Genomic DNA, 23,162 nt, shown 5'->3' on the forward strand with positions numbered 1-23,162 from the left:
TGTTTGATTCTCGCAGGGGATTTTAATTTTTGTATGGACCCACAAAAAGATGCTACCTCCCATGTACAGAGAGAAGGAAGTAGGGCTCTGAAACTCTTGAAGAAAGAACTACATATAAGTCAATTAGTAGATGCCTGGAGAATTACACACATGCAAGATAGAGATTATACCTTTTTTTCAAACATGCATAAGAGGTATTCAAGATTAGACCACATATTAATAGAACATCAATTAATTGACCACCTAGTTCAAATTGAAATAGAGACAATCTCTTTATCGGATCACGCCCCAGTTAGAATGAAATTGGAATGGGGGAAGGGGAAAACAGGAGGGCTGGGTTGGAAACTGAATGAGACACTATTAGTAGAAAACGAAATAGCCCAGAAAATAGGGGAAGAGATTGAACGGTATTTCCAGGAAAACGAGACAGGTGATGTGTCCATAGCTACAGTGTGGGAATCTCATAAGGCATACATAAGAGGAATATTGATAGCGATTGGGGCAAGAAAGAAAAAAGAAAGAAGAGAGAAAATGAGCAGACTCTTAGAAGAAATAAGTATGCTAGAACAACAACATAAGAATAGAATAATAAAGGAAATAGAGTTGAAGTTAAAAAAAAAGAAAGAAGAATTGGAAGGTGTAATAGAAGAGGAGAGGAGAAAAGCATATAATAGGGTTTTGAGTGAGAGATATAGATGGGGAGAAAGACCGGGAAAATACTTAATGAGGGCCCTAAGGAAAAAGAAAAATAGAAATTATATAGAAAAAATAAAAGATGTTAAGGGGAACCTGAAACACTCAAATAGAGAAATCACCAAAGTTTTTATGGAATATTATAGAGATCTGTATAATATAAATCCCCTGCGGGAATCTGAAAACATAGAAAGTGAGAAGAATCAAAAGAGAAAGAAATATCTAGAGAAGGCTGGGTTACTAAAATTAAGCGAAGCCCAAATGAACTCCCTGGATGCAGATATCTCACAAGAGGAAATAAAATTAGCTCTGAAGGGTACAGTGTCTGGGAAAGGTCCAGGACCAGATGGTTATACTGTGAGATATTATAAAAAATATAGTGAAATCTTAGTACCAAAACTTAGAAAATATATGAATGCATTAGGTGGAGAGATGGAAATAAGAAAAGAATCGCTACAAGCTCAAATGGTGCTTATCCAAAAAGAGGGAAAAGATGCTACACAGTGTTCGAATTATAGACCTATTTCATTATTAAACACTGACACTAAGCTATATGCAAAGGTCTTGGCAAATAGATTGAAAGAGCTAATGCCGGAATGGATACATCAGGACCAGGTGGGCTTCGTTCCCGGGAGGGAGGGTAGAGATAATGGGTTACGATCATTGATGCTGATCCAAAAAAGTAAAAAGGGAAAAGAACCGGTGATTCTACTCTCTATAGACGCTGAAAAAGCGTTTGATAGAGTCAACTGGAGATTCATGATGGATACGTTGGAAGTCATGGGAATCGGGCCCAGGATGAGAGAGTGGATAGGAAAGCTGTATAGATACCCCTCTGCAGTTGTTGTGGTGAACGGTGAGAGGTCAGAACCCATTGAGATGTCAAACGGTACAAGACAGGGATGTCCACTGTCCCCATTGTTGTATGTTGTATTACTAGAACCACTTCTGTCAACACTACGGCTAAATAGAGATATAAAGGGAATTCAGATAGGGGACACGGAACATAAAGTCGCCGCTTTTGCTGACGACTTGCTGTTCTATGTGAGAAACCCCAGGATGACACTGCCAAACCTAATGAAGCTATTGAAGGAATATGGAGAATTGTCAAATTTGAAGATTAATCCAACAAAAACGGAGATTCTAAATATAAATATTTCAAAAAATGAAAAAGAAAAAATACAAAAGGAATTTCCCTTTAAATGGAAAGATAGAGATATAAAATACTTAGGAGTAAATCTCACAGCTTCATATAAACACCTTTACAAATTAAACTATATTTCACTGATTAATGAGATTAGAGAGGAGCTAAAAATATTGCAAGAGGGAACCCCGACATTGATAGGTCGTATTAACCTAGTAAAAATGATAATAGTACCAAAAATCATGTATAGATATCAAATGATACCAATTAAACTCCCAGAGACCTTTTTTAAGTTAATTAAGAAACTGATAACAAAATACATATGGAGGAATAAAAAACCAAGATTGTCATATGAGTTGTTGAGTAGGAGGAAAGAAAGAGGTGGTTTAGGGCTTCCAGACTTTAAAAGATACTACAAAGCTGTAATATTGGCAAGAACTATAGATTGGACACAGAACTATAAAAAAAGCTGGGTGAGGATAGAGAATGAACTTAGTGGAACAGATTTGGGTAAGGCGATATGGATACCAACACTGTATAGGGGCTTAAACGATAATGTAAATACATACACATTGAATGTTTTAAAAATTTGGGATAATTTACACAAAAGTTTGAAATGGTCTTTTAATTCAACACTGATTTCACTAAAAAACACGGAGTTTTTCCCCCCTGGTAGAGAAGAAATAGGAGGTAGGTGGTTTAAAAAGGAAGAGGTTCAATTAAGAGATATTTTGGTGGGGGATAAAATAGGATCATTTGTGGAATTGAAAAAAAAAGAGGGTGAGATTTTCACTAAATTAGATAAGTGGCGGTATTTTCAATTGAGGAGTTTTGTTGGAAGTTTGCCAAAACCTTTAAGGACAAGAGACAACTGGAACTTGTTTGAAAAGGTTTTGGGTACACAAGGTGATGGGAAACACGGGATTGCTAAGGTATATAAAATACTCACAGAACTAGATATAAATACAAAGCCAACATATATAATAAAATGGGAAACTGACATGGGAAGTGTGATAGATGAGGAGAAGCAGAGGAGAATATATAGATTAACCCACGAAAACATTTCTATGAGAGAGGTAGAGATGAACTATAAGTGTTTGACAAGATGGCACATTACACCAACTGTTGAAAATAAGATGTGTAAAGAGAGTTCACCGTGGTGTTGGAGGGGATGTGGTGAAATAGGTACAACATATCACATATGGTGGGGCTGCCCAAAAATTCAGGTATTCTGGAAAACAATAACCCAATTGATAAGAAAAATAACAGAAATAGATATTGGATTAGACCCAGAAGTGTGTATTTTGCATAACATGGACATATCAGTCAATAAATATAAAAAATCAGGGATATGGTGCTACATTAACGCTGCAAAAGCTCTGATACCCAGGTTTTGGAAGCAAATAGAAGTTCCGAGGGTAGAAGACTGGATAGAAGGGGTTGAGCAGATTAAAAAGATGGAAAGGTTGTGCCATGTCCAGGAAGATAGGATGGAGATTTATAATAGGAAATGGGAGAATTGGGAAAAAGCTAAGTTATACATGAAATATAGGAAAGATTAAAGAAAATAATAGGAAAACTGCACTTGCTGAGATAAAATGATGTAGAGAATAGGAAAAGCAGGAAGATGGGATTTGGGTGAGGGTGGAGGAGGGGGGGGGGAATTTGGAATAAAGTAAATAAAGTAGAAATGTTGGATACTATGGTGTATAGATATATATATAAGTTTGTATATCATGATGTTGAAAAGTATTTAAAATGAAAATCAATAAATATTTAAATTATAAAAAAAAAAAAACCCCTGAGAGGGCAACCGCTTATTTTGATGAATTTTTCTTTCATTTTAATAAGTGGACCAACCAGCCCTGAAACAGTATTTTTTGGAGTGGACTGAACTCACTGGGAAGCACTACCCTTGAGTGATACCCTTAACAGATCACACAGCTTAACAACAAAGAGTCTAGCTGAGAATCACTACTTCAGGAAAAAAAGTTTCAGAACACAAACAGTTGTGATTATCCTCATAGTGTCCCTCTCAGTGAAGTCCAGGGTAGCTATAGTAACACTGGCGAACAGCTGAAGGGGTCAAACCATGGATCAAGTTCTACCCCACTGGATCTGGAGTATTCAGGTACCAATCATGAAGGGGTTACCATCAGTTGCTGGGTCTTTTGGAAAAGTTCATGCTGTTGCACTCTGGCCCAACTGCTCACACACTAGTTCTAAAAGTGGAAGGTCTATCACCTTTCTGCAGATCACTAGCCCAGCTACGTCTGTCTCATGACCATTCTTCCAGAAGCGTATTTATGAGGTCAGGCATTGATGTCAGACGAGAAGGCGTGGCTTGCAGTCTCCGCTCTAATTCATCCGAAAGGTATTCTGTTGGGTTGAGGTCAGGACTCTGTGCAGGCCAGTCAGGTTCCTCCACCCCAAACTGACTCATCCATGCCTTTACAGACCTTGATTTGTGCACTGGTGCACAGTCATGTTGGAACAGGAAGAGGCCATCAACAAACTGTTTCCACAAAGTTGGGAGCATGAAATTTTCCAAAATGTCTTGGTATGCTAATGCCTTAAGAGTTCCCTTTACCAGAACTAATGGGCCATGCCCAATCCCTGAAAGAAAACCCCACACCATAATCCCCCTCCACCAAACTTTACACTTGGCACAATGCAGTCAGGCAAGTACCGTTCACCTGGCAACCATGCTTGAATTCATGGAGCTCCTGAGAGTGACCCATTCTTTAAAAAATGTTTGTAGAAGAAGTCAGCATGTCTAGGTGCTTGATTTTATACACCTGTGGCCATGGAGGTGATTAAAAACACCTGAATCCAATGATTTGGATGGGTGTCCCAATACTTTTGGCAATATAGTGTATCTTTGGCCAGTTAGAATTTTGTATTTCAATGGTTTTTATTAATTTTAAACAGTATAAAACAGAGGCAACAAAACACGCCCACGCAGGGGCTATCAATTGCACCAATAGAAAATGCATAATAGAGCAGACAGCGCTCTAATTCCAATAAGGCAAAACGTATGCCCACGTAGGGGCTATCAATGGCACATAGGTTACAATAACATCAGTGAAACTCAGATTATCGCAACTAAAGACAGCTGTCCACTGTCACATCAAAACAAACAGAAAAGGAAAGAAGAAAAGCAGAGAAGAAAGAAAGAGAAAAAAAAAAAAAACACAAAAACAAAAACACACACCAGAGAGCAAGGGTCCATGAGCGCCAATACAAAACTCCATCACCTCCCTACACTGGCCGGGGGGAGCATGGGAAAGGCATATTGCAACCACGGCTCCCATATTTTAAAAAATTTATGTTGAGAGTCGTTGCATATACTCGACATCTGTTCATTGAGCATCATAGTAGTCATACGATCCCGCACCCCCTGAAAAAGTACAAACGGACTCTTCCAGGCCTGGGCAATTGTCCTAGTGGCCGATAAAAACAAATAGGAAGCCAACCGCTGCTGACGAGCCAAGAGGCCCGGTATGGGGCAATGAAGCAAAGCATACCGAGCATCCAGGCGTATGGAGAGATGAAACAAAGTGAAAAGGAGGCCAAACACACGAGACCAAAAACGAACCAACCTCGGGCATGACCACCAGAGCCTTTGCAGTACATCGCCACGATGGCCACAACCCCGAAAACATCGATCACTACAGGCAGGGTTAGCCTGGGCCAAACGAGCCGGCACCCAATACCAAATAAACAATACCTTATAGGCTGCTTCCAGCGTGGTCGTATTAAACGAACATTTAGCTATGAGTGACCAGGCTTTATTCCAGTCCTCCGGATCCACAGCCACTCCCAGGTCGCGTTCCCACTGAACTACATATGAAAGAGAAGTGTGCGACGAGCATCTGTTCAAAGCTGCGTAAAGAAGGGAGATAAGGCCCGGGGCGCCCGGACGCTGCTGGCAAAGCCGTTCAAAGGCAGATTTCTGATATGGGAAAGCAGAAGTGGCCCTCAGCGAGATTAGCCAGTGCCGCAATTGAAGGTACCGAAAAAATTCCGCTGGGGGAACATCCCGAGACTCCCGGAGGACATTGCAGGTGGGAAAGGACCGAAAAATCAAAAAGTGTCGCACCTGTGAGAAACCATGAGCCACCCACCAAGAAAATGCCTCGGGTGATCTAGACCCGGCGGGAAAAGAGGGTTATTAACGATTGGAAGCAAGGGCAAGAAAGGTGACATCAGGCCACTGGAGTACCGTACCGAGTCCCAGACTCGTAGGCCATGGAGCAACATCGGACTCAGCGCCGTAGGGCGCAGGGCAGGGGGAAGCCATAGAAGTGTCGATAGTGCGATAGGGGCACAATTAGGCAGTTCCAGCAGGACCCAGAGAGGAACATCGGAGGAAGCGTGCAACATAGACAGCGGGGCAATTTGGCTCGCCTGATGATACTTAGTTACATTGGGTACCCCAAGACCACCTTGGAGTCTATGAGCAAAGAGCGTATTTCTAGAAACTCTGGGATGCTTATTGGCCCAGATAAAACGCATAAACTTCGCCTGAAGCAACCGAAGAAAATGAGGGGGAACCCGCACTGGGAGGGTGCGAAAATAATATAACAATTTTGGCAAGATGGTCATTTTCACTGAGTGAACCCGTCCTATCCAAAACAGGTGCGGAAATTGCCAGGAATGCATAAGAGAAGATAAGGAGCTAAGCAAAGGATAATAATTTGCAGCAAAAAGGGAGTCATAGGTGGGGGTCAAGCGAATGCCCAAGTATTCAAGAGAAGAGGAAGCTCACCGGTAAGGGAAGTGGGATTGTAGGCACGAAACCAAATCTGAAGCCAAAGTAATATTGAGAGCAACGGTTTTATCCAAATTAATACGTAGACCCGAGATCAAGGAAAAGCGCTCAAGAACCCGTTGCAAATTAGGAAGCGTCGTCAGAGGATTAGTAAGGGTCAAGAGGGCATCGTCCGCAAAGAGGCTCAGCTTAAACTCCTGTCCCGCGTATGGAACCCCCGATACATTGCAGTCGGTCTGGAGCGCTAAAGCCAGTGGCTCAAGCGCCAGGAAAAAGAGCGCCGGGGACAGCGGGCAGCCCTGCCTCATCCCTCGCCCAACAGGAAAGGGATCCGAGAAATACCCAGCGTATTTAACGGAAGCCGAAGGAAAGGAATACAAGGCTTGAATCCAAGAGAGAATAGAATCCCCGAAACCCCAGCGAGACAGCACAAACTGCAGATATTCCCAGGATAGAGAATCAAAAGCTTTATATATGTCCAAGGACAGTAAGAATCCTGGGATTTTCCGTTGTTGCAGAAAATGTATAAGATGGAGGCCAGTTAGAATTTTGGAACTGCACAGTGGCATGTTCTCAAATTTGCCAAGTGAATACAATAGCCTGCAGCAGCGATTCCTCTATCCACACTGTTAACATGGCTGTGGATTGCAGTGTTAGACCTCCAAACTCAACAAAACTTACCAGGATTCCAATGAAGCATATACTGATTACTTTACAAATCCACACAGACATTATGGCATGTTCTGGTTGACTGCCAAGGCAAGCAACATCTTCGGCCACTTACTATGCTCTCTGTTGATGCATCCTCTCCACTTCCATATTGTTTAACATAGGATGGCCCTGCAGCCTATGCTGGATTTCCGTAAGATGTGCTTATGAGTAGACAGGGACAAGAAAAACTGGCAAAATGGGCAGTTTGCACACATTGGGCCATTTACCCCTATCTTTTCTTATTAACAAAGTGGTAATTTTTACCCACAGAACTGCTGCTCACTGTATTTTTTGTTGAATTTCACATCATTTCTGTAAACACTAGAGACTATAGTGAAAATCCCAGGAAGTCAACAAAATGTGAAATGTTTTTATTGCCATAACTGGCAGCAACAAGCACTCTGCGGCCTGTCAGTGAAATCACTTCCCCTTTACAAGGTTTTGTCTAACAGCTGAACCTCCTGACCATGTCTGCATACTGTATGTATTATTATTTATACACAGGATATATATAGATCCAACAGTTTGAGCAGCTCTTTACAAAATAAAGGCAAGCAGTACAGTAATACAATTCAATACAGGAGTAATCAGAGGGCCCTGCTTGTTAGAGCTTACAATCTAAGATATGTATGTGTATATGTGTTTGTTGTTGTCACTGGATGGCTACTGAGTTCATTTTTAATCATCCATTCACGTGGGATTTTCGATGTGGTTATTACATGGACAGACTCTGCATCATGCTTTGTAGTACTCAAGTGGTTGTGCTATAGTATATATGTATATAGTGCAGCACTAAAAATATTATATATGATATAAATATTAGATCATCTACATCAAATAAAACACCAGAAGCAAGTTAAATAAAATATCTCTCAGTGAGACATAGGTGCAAAATTAATATTGTATAATTCAGTGAAGCGATGAACAAATAAAATCCATCAAGTATATGTCAATGTGACAAACGAACAGTCCATTAGGTGAACAAATAATGTGTAAAAGGGTAGACAGGTGGCGCACACACCTAATGCATTATCCAAGATTTATTCAAAGATATAAAAGACAAAAACATACTCACAGATGAAGCATGTACTGTATAAAAAGCTTTTGCATAATGGAGATGGCCACAACAGCGGGGCAAGGTGTTCCAACTGTCAGTGCGGTCAGAAGGCTGATGCGTTTCGGGAACGAGTCCCTTTCCTCAGAGCTACTGACCAGCCTGCATGAAGGTCAAGCTATAAATGGCCATGGCTGAATGTCTTGGGAGCAAAGCTCCACCTCCTCGTTAGAGGGGGAGTTAGGCTGGCCATACATTATACAATTATCTGCAGATTTTTGGTTTAGATTTACCAAAAACCATATAATAGGAGGACAAACCTAAACAACACTTTCAGTTGTATCCAATTAGGCAGGCCCTTGCACTACATAGTTGACGGTAAATCTAAAGGAAATTGGGCAGAAAATCTGCAGATAATTGTATAATGTATGGCCAGCCTTAGAGGGGATTATTTAAAGTGCTATGGTAGGTTAATTACATGAATACATACATACATAAATAAATAAGTGCATCAATTGCAAAGATAAAAATAATGAAGATCATAGAACATAATGGATTATATATCTGTAGCTAAAAGTGTTGTATATGGCTGCGGACAATATATATTAATTGAAGCATTTTTGTGCATAATGCTAAAAAATTATTGGAAATAGTGAAAGTTATAAAAAGTATTATAATAAATGCGGGAACAAAAATGGGAAAGGATGTGGAAAATGGAAAAAAATACAAATAAAAATGACAATAAAACACAATAAAAATGTCTGAGTTTATACATGACAATAAGGTGGCAGTGAACTGAGAAGATAAACCTGAATGAAATGGAGTAGAGTCTAGGTACCTCTCGGACAGGTTCAGATGTGATGTGAGTAAGGTAGAACGATGGTTGAAACAAAACCAGTGGTGCTTGTAATATCTGGATGGGATTATGTGAGTGAGGACAGATAGAGTGTGAGAAAGAAGGCCGCTGGAACGCACGCCAATGTGGTCGTGCGCCGCAAGGGGAGGGACATGATGCAAATAATGTGTCAGTGGCACTTCAAAACACAGCAACAACGTGTTCAATTCCAAACAGGTGCTATAGGATCCAGTGAAACATTCCACCACCACTATGCACTCACCAGAAATCTACTGGTATAGTAGCAGTAATCGCTGATCACTCAGAAGAAATGCTTAGAATCTTTAGCCAAACGAACTTGATGAATTTTATTTGTTCATTGCTTCACTGAATTATACGTTATTCATTTTGCACCTATGTCTCTTATACAACTTGCACTGGTGTTTTATTTGATGTTGATGATCTAATATTTATATCATATATAATATTTTTAACGCTGCACTATATACATATATGCTATTGTGAGATTTGCTGTGACTATCTCTTGTGCTAGCTGCTTTGAAGTTTCCTCATAAGCGCTCGCCATATACCTGTATTTATATTCACGATTGTGCTATAGTGGTAATCTTTCCTAACCGAAGTCTTAAGATTGCCATACGTGGCTTAAAATTTAGGGCAATTCATGCTGAACAGGCTAAAATTATTATTAATTAATTATTATTAGCTGCAGGTGATCCTGTTGGCACCACCCAGCTCCATGAAAGATGTCAAAGTTGACTTTCAGAATACAATAGTCGACAGATAAGATTATTTCATCTGCGCTGTTTAGTGTGGATAGAGGAATCTGCTAGATTTCTTTTGTTCAGACCGCAGTCTGAACGAAAGAAATCAATATGTATATGGCAAGCTTAAGTCAAGTTTGATCCATTAAAAACAATGCATTCTCTATGTAACTTTTTGAAATCCAAACTGCAGGCATGGGCTCGACTTCCCTTGGGGGTTATGGGTCATATTAATATGATTAAGATGGTGCTTCTGCCCAAAATTCCTTATATTTTGTGGCATGCACCAGTGTTTTTATCATTGCACACTTTCAAGTCTCTGGATTCCCTGTTTAACACCTTTGTATGGGGCAATTCACGACAAACTATCATGGCGCGCTCCCGGATTTTAACCTCTACTATTTAGCTGCCCAACTGTCTAATTTTTTTCCAGCTGGACAAAGGTTGATAAAGACTGTTATCTCACCTTGGTGTGCGCTCCATCCTTTGTTTGGGCTACTCATCCCTTTCAACTCCTGTTAGAGGGTTTGCGAGACCCCTCAATTATGGATGGCTGCAAGGGGTTACTATACCACCATTGGAAGATCTGGTCACCAGCCTCTTGTAAGCTGCAAACCTCTTCTATACACACCCCTCTATGGGACAACCCGTGCCTCCCTGAGTTGCTCACTGTCCCTGACTCTCATCTATGGATCAACAGAGGAATTCTGTATGTCTCTCAGGTGTTCACCAGTGCTGGCATTAAACCCTTTCAAGACTTCAAATCAAAATTTGACCTTCCTAACTTTCTGTTATCTCCAGCACCGACACACGCTACATGCCCAATTCGGTCACTCTATCCCGCATCTGGGCTCTTTATACCTTATGGACGTGATATTGGGTATGGAATCTAAAAAAACTTACATCCACATTCTACAATGCTCTTCTCTTACTGCATCGACCTTGGCGTATCAACTTACATCCCGATGGGAGGCAGACATTGGGTAGCTGGATAATGAGGCGTGGGAGGCGGTGTTAACCTCGAGTAAACTGGTCTCCCCAAAACTGTTGAATCATCTTACCCACCTGTATTTACTTCATTGAACCTATTTAACACCTATCTGGCTATCCAGATACCAGCCACAATATAGTCCACTTTATCCTAGATGCGGGGTTTCCAATGGTACCTTTTATCATCTCATATCGTCTTCTTCAATTATTCAGGGGTACTGGGTTCAGGTGGTTCTGTTCTTCCATGACAAAATGGGTTCACCCCTTACTCTATGGCCTAAGCAATGTTTACTGGGTCTATTCCCCAACTCGGAAACCAATAAATTTCAGACTATTTTCTTACAGGAAACTCTCTTTATGGCCAGATTACTAATTTCTCGAACTTGGCTTTGAGCACTGCTGCCTACTATCCCACACTGGGTTGATGCGATAAATAGTATATTACCATATAAGAAGGTTATCTACATGCATAGAGGATGCCCTGCCATATATCATAAAATATGGGATAAATGGCTTCTACCTGTGTTGTCATAGAGTACATTTGCCCCTCTTTTGTTAACTGCATCTATTCATATGGTATTTTTACCTTGTTGGATGGATTTTGTTAGTTTTATTCTGTTTGCCTCTGTGTAACTTTTTACATATATTATATCAATAGCTTATTTCAGTTGTCATAGCAATGAACATGTTCCAGATTGATATGGCTGGAAAAGAATTCCCCTCCATTCAGCAAAAATGGTGACACTGAAAATGAAGTGATCATCAAGTCACAGGCCTCTAAGGTTGCTACTACAGTTGGTTGTGAGGAGGAAGATTAAGGGAGGTTTACTGAAGGAGTGACTGAGCTTTGAAATAGTGAGAAGTATGCAAGGTACATCCTAAAATGGAAAACAAATATGTGAATGTTTATTTTGCCATTCTGTGATCCTATACGTAAAGGTTACTGAGAAAAACAACATTGTAATCTCTTTTACCCTTTTTTGTGTTTAGGTGTCATCCAGTCAAAAATCAATATAGATTCGGACCATCACACTGAGGTAAGTACTAATTAGGTTGACACATACCAAGAGATTTAATTAACCAAGCAAAGGTTGAAGTGGTCAGACTTCAGGGAACAGTTGAATTATGCCTGCATTGGAAGATTTTTGTTTGCAGCCTTCTGCATAAGTATGAAAGTTTGGCAAATGCAAGAGTGCATTTTTATGCCTATAGGGCGCAGAGAAGGAAACACAAACTGCAATTTGGGTTTAAACTTGGGGGGAAAAAACAATGGTTGAACAAAGTACCCAATTCACTCTTTTTCCTGCCTATTTTCTGTCTTCTGAAAATATGGCATGGACCAGACTTGTTATCCTTTTGCCCCAGCACTAATACATGTTAATTAAATTAGTTGTATTGGTTAACCTCTGTGGACATGGTAATGGACCAAAGGAACAGAATCATTCTTTTGTCCGGTTTAAAATCTCAGAAATTGCCCATTACGCACAGTACCTTAAGTGCACAAGGTGGTTATGTGCTATGTATAACTAATCAGATTTTGTTTGTAGTGCAGCACACACTATAGATAGTTCTGTTTCTTTTATATGTTTTATTATGTATTTCTAAGATGCATTGATGCGCATTTTCAGTGTTTTTCATGTGCTGCTATTGTCAATACAGTGAGGACTTGGACTTTCGAATATAATACTATGTAAATTATTTTCTACTGCAACGCACACATTTTCTGAATTAGAGCTGCAGTTGTTATCCACAAGGCCCACATGAGTGGAAGCACTGGCACTTTTTGGAGATTCTGATTCTAATACTGCATTAGGTGGTGCCACACAACCAAAGTAGCCTTTAGGGGTTGTAGAAATAGGGCTGCATGCTATTAGTAGAATGCAGTCATCTCATGTAAACTTAATTATACATTGTCAAAATAATTTGTGCACAGACTGATAATATTATTATGCCAGGACTACTTTTCATGTCAGTTCTCATAATAGATTTCTTAACATTGGCATGAGTGTGATCTATTATTTTTGGAGCCCTATATTGAAAACTATGGGATCTATTTATAAATGTTTTCACATGATTCACCAAACCTTCCCCTAGGATGCATTTTCAATTAAAGCTGAACTCCAGGATCTTTGCCACTGTTGACCCTTATCTCCCTTTCCCCTTCCACAATAATGATGTATTTGCAATTTTTTGAATACCTACTTTTTATGTAATGTAGCCTGTTTCTACATGTGACGTCATCAGCTATTTCCCGAACATCTATATTTCTTGAGCTCCAGTGGGAGGATCTGTGCAGGTTATGCAACATGGGAGTGCTCCAATGTGGTCAGGACTGTTACTTGCTTTATGGTGATTTCCCACACATTGCAATAAAATGATGTGGGCAGGTCCCAACCAGGTACCATGCAGTCGTTTCTGTCGTATATGTCCATTGTAATATATCACCAAAGTACACAGGATATGTGATCGGGAATGATTTCTCATTATGGAGAAAACAGCATCACCTGGTTGCACAAACGGGGAGTACAACTGGGGGAATCAATGGTGGAGAAGGATCTGGGAGTTCTGGTAGATCACAAGCTTAATAATGGCATGCAATGCTAAGCTGCGGGTTCTAAAGCGAGCAAAGTCCTCTCTTGTATTAAAAGGGTTATAGACTCCAGAGAGAGATATATCATTTTACCCCTGTACAAATCATTAGTAATGCCTCATCTGGAATATGCAGTTCAGTTTCAATTCACAAAAAGAACATTGGGGAACTGGAGAAAGTACAGAGAAGGGCAACTAAACTGATAAGAGGCATGGAGGAGATCAGCTATGAGGAAAGAATAGAGGAACTGAACTTATTCTCTCTTGAGAAGAGGAGATTAAGGGGGGATATGATCAACATGTATAAATACATCAGTGGTTCATATAGTGAACTTGGTGTAGAGCTATTCACCCTGAGGTCATCACAGAGGACAAGGGGGCATTCTTTACATCTGGAGGAAAAGAAATTTAATCCCCAAACACGAAAAGGTTTCTTCACAGTGAGAGCTGTGAAAATGTGGAATAGACTCCCTCAAGAGTTTCAAATAAATAAAGTACAGCGCTTAACAGATAATAAAAGTGTAATATTTATATATATATCCAAAGGACAAAATAGTTTGTATAGTAAATGAATATGATGATCCACTTCAGCAGCAGAATTCAAAAAACAGGCCTGTGACAGGAACCGGTAATAGAATTGTGCACTCACCGGAAGCGCATGGATAACGCGCATATAATCAACCGCCAGGATCTCTTAATTTGGCGGAATGTATGGGTGAGCTTCCATCTATGGGTAGGTCATCATGTCTTGGGAAATGTAGAAATCTGCTGGGTCCAGAGGTCCCCTTAAGGATGGATGGGTGCTCAGCCTGGATACAGGGCTCCCTTCCTCTGGTTGTTGGATCAAAATAGGGGTATCCTTATCCAGTGCAGGCGGCGGCTCTCTTCACCCTACATCCGTTGTACCAACCCTCCCTGCACTCGGACAAGTCCGGCCGGGTCACCTGCTTCCGCAACCCGCAGGGCGAATCATCCACAGCCGCTGCAAGATGTCCCGCCTCCCGCTCCGGTCACCTGACGAAGGCCGGCCGTATCAGCTATTGGACAACAACGGCCTCAAGAGTTTGTTCTGGCCAGATCAGAGGATTGCTTTAAAAACAGCCGGGATTCTTTCTTAGATACACAAAATATAACTGGATACTAACATATATAGGTAAAGTTGATCCAGTGAATATCCAAATGCCTCTCGGGGGATCAGGAAGGAGTTTTTTTCCCTGCAGGAGCAAATTGGATCACGCTTTGCTGGGTTTTTTGCCTTTCTCTGGATCAACTGTGGGTATAGGATTATAACTTTTTTTTTTAATGGTTGAACTGGATAGACTTTTGTCTTTTTGTCAGCCAGACAAACTATGTAACTATGTAAACAGAAACAAGAAATAACAAAAGACATAAGGGGCATGTTTGTGGGCAGAGCCACTGTTAGCAATTATGGGGCCTGTACAGCCTACCTGATGGGGCCCCCCAAGACCCCGTCCCTGACCCTACCTTAAAGCAAAATGCAGCTTCGTCCTCAAGTGATATTTTTAGAACTTTTTTGGACAACAACTAATTAAGGATGAGCTCATGCATGTTTGGACCCTACTTTGAAACTGCCTCGGCTATCCAGCCAGGAAGCTGTCACAGCATCTCACCAATTATAAGTGGAGTTGAATAGGACAGATGTCAGTGCTTTGGCATCTGTGCCCTCTCAGTTTGTGTCTGCATACGCCGCACAGCGAAACCAAAGAACAAAGGTATACCACTCAGGCAAACAATCCAGATCAATCCACGACAGGTGCAAGCTCTGGCTCTCCACCACACACGATGCAACAAGAAGAAGGGTCAGCCACACACCAAAGAATAGTTGAATATAGTGTATATTTATTGATCCATAGGACACACAAAACACCAGGACATGAATACAGGACCTGTTAGCGCGTTTCACGCGATCTCGTGCTTAATCATACGCTACACAGCGGACAGGGTGGACTTGTGATGGCTCTATGGGTGTCCAGATGTAAATGGACTCATGTCCATTTACATCAGGCTGCCTCTGATCTGTCATGTTTAGATCTGGAAAAATAGAAAAGGAGGCAGTCTTTTTTCACTTTTTTTTCTCTGGACCTAAACGGACACAGAGGTAGGAGGGTGTAAAGGGACACAAGTCCATTTACATTCAGACTGCTGTAGACCTAAATGGAACTTTCAGTCAGGTCCACATGATAACCTGACACGGAGCCCTAACTGGAAAGCTTTGGTGAAAGTTCCTAAAGAGGAGTGGTTGGGGGGGGGGTTCAGTAAAAATGCAGCTTTTTTACTGAAACCCTCTAAACACAAGTGTAATGTAGCATTAGACTTTGTCTTCTGATCATCATCATTATGAGAATCATACAACACAGAAGGTGCTCTATGGCTCTGTTAAAGTGTAACATGGCTGTTGGGTGCTGACTTTGTTATGGTTGCACTGTATTACAGTCTGTAGCACGCAGTACATCCATAAACAGCAGCCCTGTTTCAGGGACATGAAAGAGAGGAAGGAAGAAAAAAAGTATTTTGGAAGAAGGTAAGGAGGCACCATGGTTTGTATACAATATTTCTCCTGGCTGAAATTTTGTTGTAAATCCAATTAGAATAATGTATAAATCTTGGTGAAAACATTTATAAATGTGTTCTCTTTACAGAAAAAGAAGTTCAGATACCCACACAAGACACACCTTGAACCAACCCTTGATCAGCCTACACAGGAGCGACCCATTATTCGGCAAATAACCATTGATCTTCGACCTATCCTGGGGCAGGTTATTGATGCTTGTGAAGTAGATATTGCAGACACTTCAAAAGTTTCAAAACAAGTGAACAAAAGAAGTGAGGAACATGCAAATATTCCATCTCCCTTACAGAAGAATTCTGACTCAATCAGCATTTCTCTCCCATCAGTGTCTAGCTGTAAAAGTTGTGAAAAGTCTAGGCCTCCACAAACTGCTCAGAGGGCAGTAAGTTTGGTGGCAGTAACAGATGAAGGCACACTTACTTGTGACCCAAGACAAAAATCTAAGGACTCTTCCCCTGCTTTCTTCCCCAAAGTAATATTCAAGCAAATTCCTCTTCAAAAGACCTCTAACGAACAAAAGCAAATAAAAAAAGTAAGTACTCCTTTTTACAAGTAATTTACTGAATACAAAGCTACACAGTCCAGTCTCTGTTCAAACATCATAAACAGTATTTATTCACAACGCCAATTTACAATCAATAAAAGTAATCCTATGCCCAGACTATGCAAATAAAAGTATTTACATATAATTCTGAACAAGCATTCAGAAATGCATCTTCACCTTTTGCAACAGAGGCACAGAAATCACAATTTCTGTGAGAGGTTATCAGCTGGCCCAGGAAAGAGGTGTAGAGAGAGAATAGGAGGGGCCCAAGAGCTTGAGATACCCCAACATAGAGAGGAAGAGAAGTGGAGGAGATAGAGTTGTATTTGACAGTGAAGGTGCGCTGAGATAGGTAGGCAGAGAACCAGGAGGCCAATGGAGTGGAATTTATTGAGGAGGAGCGGGTGGTCGACTGTTTCAAAGGCAGAAGAAAGGTCCAAGAGTAAGAGTATGGAGTAATTGGCATTGATTTTAGCAGTTATTAGGCCACTAATTAGTTTTTAGTAGGGTAGTTTCAGTTGAATGTTGCAGATGGAAGCCAGACTCTAGGGGGTTATCAGTGATGTAGCAACTCGTACAACTGTAGACAAGATGTTCATGCAGCTTGGAGGCAAACAAGAGCACGAAGACAAGCCTTAAGTTGTTCAAACAGGTGGGGTCCAGTGAGGGTTATTTTAGTATGAGGGTAACCAATGCATGTGTGAGAGGGGAGGGAAAGGTGCTGGAGAAGGAGAGATTGAAGATGTGGGTTAGAGAGTTTAGGACAGAGCAGGAAGGGGGTTGTAGTAGTTGTGAGGGGACAGGGTTCAGGGGACAGGTGGTGAGGAGGGCCTCAGAAAGGAACTACTTCAGAGGTAGCAGGGTCAAAGGAGGAAAGTACTGAGTTTGGTGTTGGACCTGATATGTCGGTTGGAGGATAAAGCAGGAATGCTGGAGTTCTCACTATGAATCCTGTTGATCTTGTTTTTAAAATAATTGGTAATTTCCTGGGCAGTAGGTTAGTGAGTGGAGGTAGTGTGTGGGGGGGGGGGGGTGAAGTAGGGAATTAAGGGTAGAAAAGAGTTGACAAGGATTGGATGAGAGGGTTTTGATGAGACTGGAACTCCTGCATTCAGAAAGTGTACCAAACCCACAGGATTTAATAGAAGTCTATGGCTAAGAGAAGCAAACCTGCAGGAAAGCTGCAGGTACACTGCACTGCACCTATGGTGTGGATAAATCGCAGCTCATCAGTGTGAAAGCAGCCCTATGCTATTATGTCCAGTGTATTGCTTCACACTGACCTGAAGATCTCTTCTTTCCTGCTGCTGGAACCACTCTGGAGATCACTAATATCGGACCAAATACGATTTCTCCAGCGCTCTAGGACCCATGCCGGTGGCGAGTAGATGAAATCAAAACCAGAAGAAGCGACCACCAGTGCATGAAAGGTTGTGCAGCTCCAAAACAAGGCTGGGGAAGCCCGACCAATACTACAAAGTGAAAAAAACAAGAAGCGCACCAACCTTGCGCATTACCTCAGTAACCAAAATGTATTAGTAAAAGAAAGGTACTCACAAACAGAAAATAAAAACAGAGACAGGAGGCCAGCGCAAATCCCATCATGGGGGTAGACACTCAGTACAGCTGACGCGTTTCGAAGGTCATGCCTTCTTCATCAGAGCTAGATCATTAATATCGGATAAGAGGTGGAGTGCAGGTGGTATTACTCTGCATGGGAAAGAAGGCATCGCCTTATGCGGCTCTTGCTCCCTTCTACACCTCCAACTTACAAGTAGTTCCTTTGTATTGCACTCTGATACTCTGGGATGATGGGTCAGCAAGCCCAGACCATGATCCAACACTATCTACTGGTTGCTGACCCCCCACGTAAGGGGTCACAGAGTTCTGGTGAATGCATAACTTTATGGGAGCAGTAAGCAGTTTTGGAGGTGTTTTCTAGTCTCACAGCATATGTTGATGGAGAGGGCACTTTTAAGAGCATGAGAATTTGAAATATTTTCTTAAATGGACACTATTTTAAGGATGTTTTATTGATTTGTCACGAGTTTCATATTATCGAAGCACCGACAATTTAATATTATCACAAAGCTTTATACTATTCAACTTGATTGTTAGATGAACTATTTATGATTTAAGATTGTGAGATGTGTTTACTAGGGAGGATATAATATTGGTTTATAATTTAAAGTATACCTAAAGGCAAAATTTTTTTACGTTTTGTATGGAGTACTGAGGGATATGAAGACCTGTCAGTTTTTATTGTGGTCTGTGGACCCCCAACCTTATTAAGGAGATTCACCCACTCTATCTGTCCTGTTTACCATTATTATTGAAAGTTAAAGTAAAAGAAAAGCCCATATGTTGTCCCCTGAAAGGACCAGAGGGGAAATCTTCCAATGGGAACACTAGTTCTGGTGACCTGGGGGTTCCCAAGGAATTCCATTAATTTGCAGGGATTTCCTCCCACTTCCTGTTTGGATATGGGACAGGACGTGAAGAGAAATTTCCCCAATGGGACACAGATGGAGAAAAATAAATCTGACAAGGGTTATAGCCCAAAGAAAAAAATGTTTTGCCTATAGTTCCACTTTAAGTGTTAGCACCACAGTGCACATCACCCATTATTTGATTCAAGTTCTAATACACTGATCACCCTATATTGGTAAGTGGAGGGTACACAGTTTTGGTGCAAGCAGCTTTTTAAAAAAAATTAAGTAGTCCTATCCCTTTATTAAGTGTAGGATCATTATTATTAGCAGTAAAAAGCTGACAGAAGTTCGAGCCTTTCCTTGGCCCGCTAATTACAATTGTCTCTATCGTCATTGTTATCCTTGTTACAGAGATATTCTCCCACTTCATGCCCTGGTGACAATATCAGAATGAAGCAAGGGAAAAATCTTCTGACTATCACAACAGACAACAAAAAAGAGCTGACAGTTTTTTTCTCCATTCCCTACTCTATCGAAAACGTAAAAAAATAATGGGCTTCATATTAAAGTGTAAGTTCACCTTTTCACAATAAATGAATCCCAAGGTGAATGATTAGTTTTCACTGCCCATGCAGTGGTCGAGGGATTTCAATACCGCAGTCTTCCTCCCCTTTTTTTTTTTAGGGACCGTGGATAGATCAGAGATATTCTGATTGATCAAAACAGTCATGTGCTAGTGCTGACCAATCAAAATCACTCTGAATGGTCCCAGCATCCCTAAGGAAAAAAGGGGAAGAAGATGGAGGCTTTCACATCCCATAGACCACTGAGGTAAATGCAGCGTTTTAGTTCACCTTTTAAATGTTTGTGAAAAGGTAATCCTACATTATAGATAGAGATGAGCGAATCGAAGTATCCGAAGTGGAATTCGAGTCGAATATCGGAAAAATTTAGATTCGTGCCGAATCCGAAAAATAGCCTAATTCGGACGCGCGAATCGAAATTTTTCAGAAAATGGCGGCTGACATGTGCGGCGACGGAGCGGGGATGTCTGGGAAGGCGTGCAGACAAGGCGCGCTGACCCATAATGCATTCCTCAACTACATGTGATCGCATCAGCCAATCAGCAGCCAGCCAGCCAGCACTGTGTAATGGTCGAGCTATAAATAGCGGCCATTTTGGAATTCTTCATTTGCCTGCAGTTATTGAACAGAGGCAGACCGCTCTGTACTAGGGACAGGGACAGAGTTAGGGCCACAGAAACGATAATTGGGGACAGAGAAAAGTTACTTAGGGACAGAGAACCATTACTCAGGGACACAGACTTGTTAATGAGGGCCACAGAATCGTTATTTAGGGACAAAGAAACGCTAGTTAGGGCCACAGAATTCATAATCAGGGACAGACAGAATTGTTACTCAGTGCCAGAGAATTGTTACTTAGGGCCACAGAAACTTTACTTAGGGCCACAGAATTTTTACTCAGGGACAGACAGAATTGTTACTGAGTGCCAGAGAATTGTTACTCAGGGACAGACAGAATTGTTACGGAGTGCCAGAGAATTGTTACTCAGGGACAGACAGAATTGTTACTGAGTGCCAGAGAATTGTTACTTAGGGCCACAGAAACTTTAATTAGGGCCACAGAATTTTTACTCAGGGACAGACAGAATTGTTACTGAGTGCCAGAGAATTGTTACTCAGGGACAGACAGAATTGTTACGGAGTGCCAGAGAATTGTTACTCAGGGCCACAGAAACTTTACTTAGGGCCACAGAATTTTTACTCAGGGACAGACAGAATTGTTACTGAGTGCCAGAGAATTGTTACTCAGGGACAGACAGAATTGTTACGGAGTGCCAGAGAATTGTTACTCAAGGCCACAGAAACTTTACTTAGGGCCACAGAATTTTTACTCAGGGACAGACAGAATTGTTACTGAGTGCCAGAGAATTGTTACTCAGGGACAGACAGAATTGTTACTGAGTGCCAGAGAATTGTTACTCAGGGCCACAGAAACTTTACTTAGGGCCACAGAATTTTTACTCAGGGACAGACAGAATTGTTACTGAGTGCCAGAGAATTGTTACTCAGGGACAGACAGAATTGTTACTGAGTGCCAGAGAATTGTTACTTAGGGCCACAGAAACTTTACTTAGGGCCACAGAATTGTTACTCGCACAGACACAGAATTGTTACTCGCACAGACACAGAACTGTTACTGAGGGCCACAGAAACTTTACTTAGGGCCACAGAATTGTTACTCGCACAGACACAGAATTGTTACTCGCACAGACACAGAACTGTTACTGAGGGCCACAGAACTGTTACTTAGGGCCACAGAATTGTTACTCGCACAGACACAGAATTGTTACTCAGGGCCACAGAACTGTTACTTAGGGACAAAGAAACGCTAGTTAGGGCCACAGAATTCATACTCAGGGACAGACAGAATTGTTACGGAGTGCCAGAGAATTGTTACTCAGGGCCACAGAAACTTTACTTAGGGCCACAGAATTTTTACTCAGGGACAGACAGAATTGTTACTGAGTGCCAGAGAATTGTTACTCAGGGACAGACAGAATTGTTACGGAGTGCCAGAGAATTGTTACTCAGGGCCACAGAAACTTTACTTAGGGCCACAGAATTTTTACTCAGGGACAGACAGAATTGTTACTGAGTGCCAGAGAATTGTTACTCAGGGACAGACAGAATTGTTACGGAGTGCCAGAGAATTGTTACTCAAGGCCACAGAAACTTTACTTAGGGCCACAGAATTTTTACTCAGGGACAGACAGAATTGTTACTGAGTGCCAGAGAATTGTTACTCAGGGACAGACAGAATTGTTACTGAGTGCCAGATAATTGTTACTCAGGGCCCCAGAAACTTTACTTAGGGCCACAGAATTTTTACTCAGGGACAGACAGAATTGTTACTGAGTGCCAGAGAATTGTTACTCGGACAGACAGAATTGTTACTGAGTGCCAGAGAATTGTTACTTAGGGCCACAGAAACTTTACTTAGGGCCACAGAATTGTTACTCGCACAGACACAGAATTGTTACTCAGGGACACAGAATTGTTACTCAGGGACACATAATCGTTTAATTAAAGAGTATGTCAGACAACATGCAGAGGAGTGGCAGAGGAGGCAATGTTTTAGGAGCGAGCAGACGTGGCAGCAGAGGAAGGGGTCGAGGCAGCACTATTCGCAGCCAGAGGCCAGTGCTCCCGGTGTCATCCAGCGGTCGTGTCTCCACCGACAACCCTGCCGTCATCGATTGGTTGGCTCGGTCGTCTTCCTCTTCCCAGGTCACCTCTGACACCTACAGCCAACGGTCGGTGGGTACGTCAGACACAACCGTTAGTTGGCATGGCCCGGGACCAAGCCCACTGAAATCACGTGTCCTCTACCTGCCCCTGTCCTTTGGTGTTCCCTCACCAAGCGAAGTATCGCATGCTGTGGGCTCAGCCCCACTGTACAGTGAGGAAGAGCTAACAGAGGGCGGTCAGGAACGGGGGGAGACATCCGCCTTTTCAGCAGCTAGGCGAAGAAGTAGTGGCGAGGAGAGTGGCCCGGTAGCTGGTCTAGAGACAGGTCTGTCTCCTGACCCAGACGCAGCCGAGGGGGCTAGTAGTGAGGCGGAGACCCTACTTGATGATGAGGAGGTTGATCGCACTTGGCAGCCTCGTCGTCATCAGGCAATTTCTTCCGCATCATCAGGAGAAGAGGGTGGCAGCTTGGCAGTGAGCGAAACAGTCGGTGGGTTGCCCAGGAGACAGCAGCAGGGTCGCAGCAGTGTCAGTGGAAGCAGTGTCAGTGGAGCCAAACGGCCACGGAGTAGAGCACCAGCTCCACTGCAGCCTACCACCACGGCCAGTAGTGGTGCCGGTGTGCACGGAGGAAGCAGCAGTCAGCCAGTGAGGAGTATCGGGGGCAAAGTTTCCTACTCGGCGGTGTGGCAATTTTTCGTCAAGCCGCCCGAGGAAGTAAACGTAGCCGTATGTCGACTTTGTGGCCAGAA

The 23,162-nt window shown here is 42.0% G+C and overlaps 1 protein-coding gene across 1 annotated transcript in view; it reads left to right on the forward strand.

The window, feature by feature from the left end:
- The window catches only part of LOC149468530 (uncharacterized), a 65,863-nt gene that overhangs the window by 24,787 nt on the left and 17,914 nt on the right, over window positions 1-23,162 (forward strand). Inside the window, exons 3-4 of the mRNA XM_089670066.1 lie at window positions 11,974-12,020; window positions 16,233-16,694. Coding sequence (XP_089526192.1) covers window positions 11,974-12,020; window positions 16,233-16,694 — 509 coding nt within the window. The remainder of the gene's footprint in view (window positions 1-11,973; window positions 12,021-16,232; window positions 16,695-23,162) is intronic.

This window comes from Staurois parvus, unplaced genomic scaffold (assembly GCF_062004578.1).
Source record: "Staurois parvus isolate SC_StPar_1 unplaced genomic scaffold, SC_StPar_1.0 ptg000086l, whole genome shotgun sequence".
Lineage (NCBI taxonomy): Eukaryota > Metazoa > Chordata > Amphibia > Anura > Ranidae > Staurois > Staurois parvus.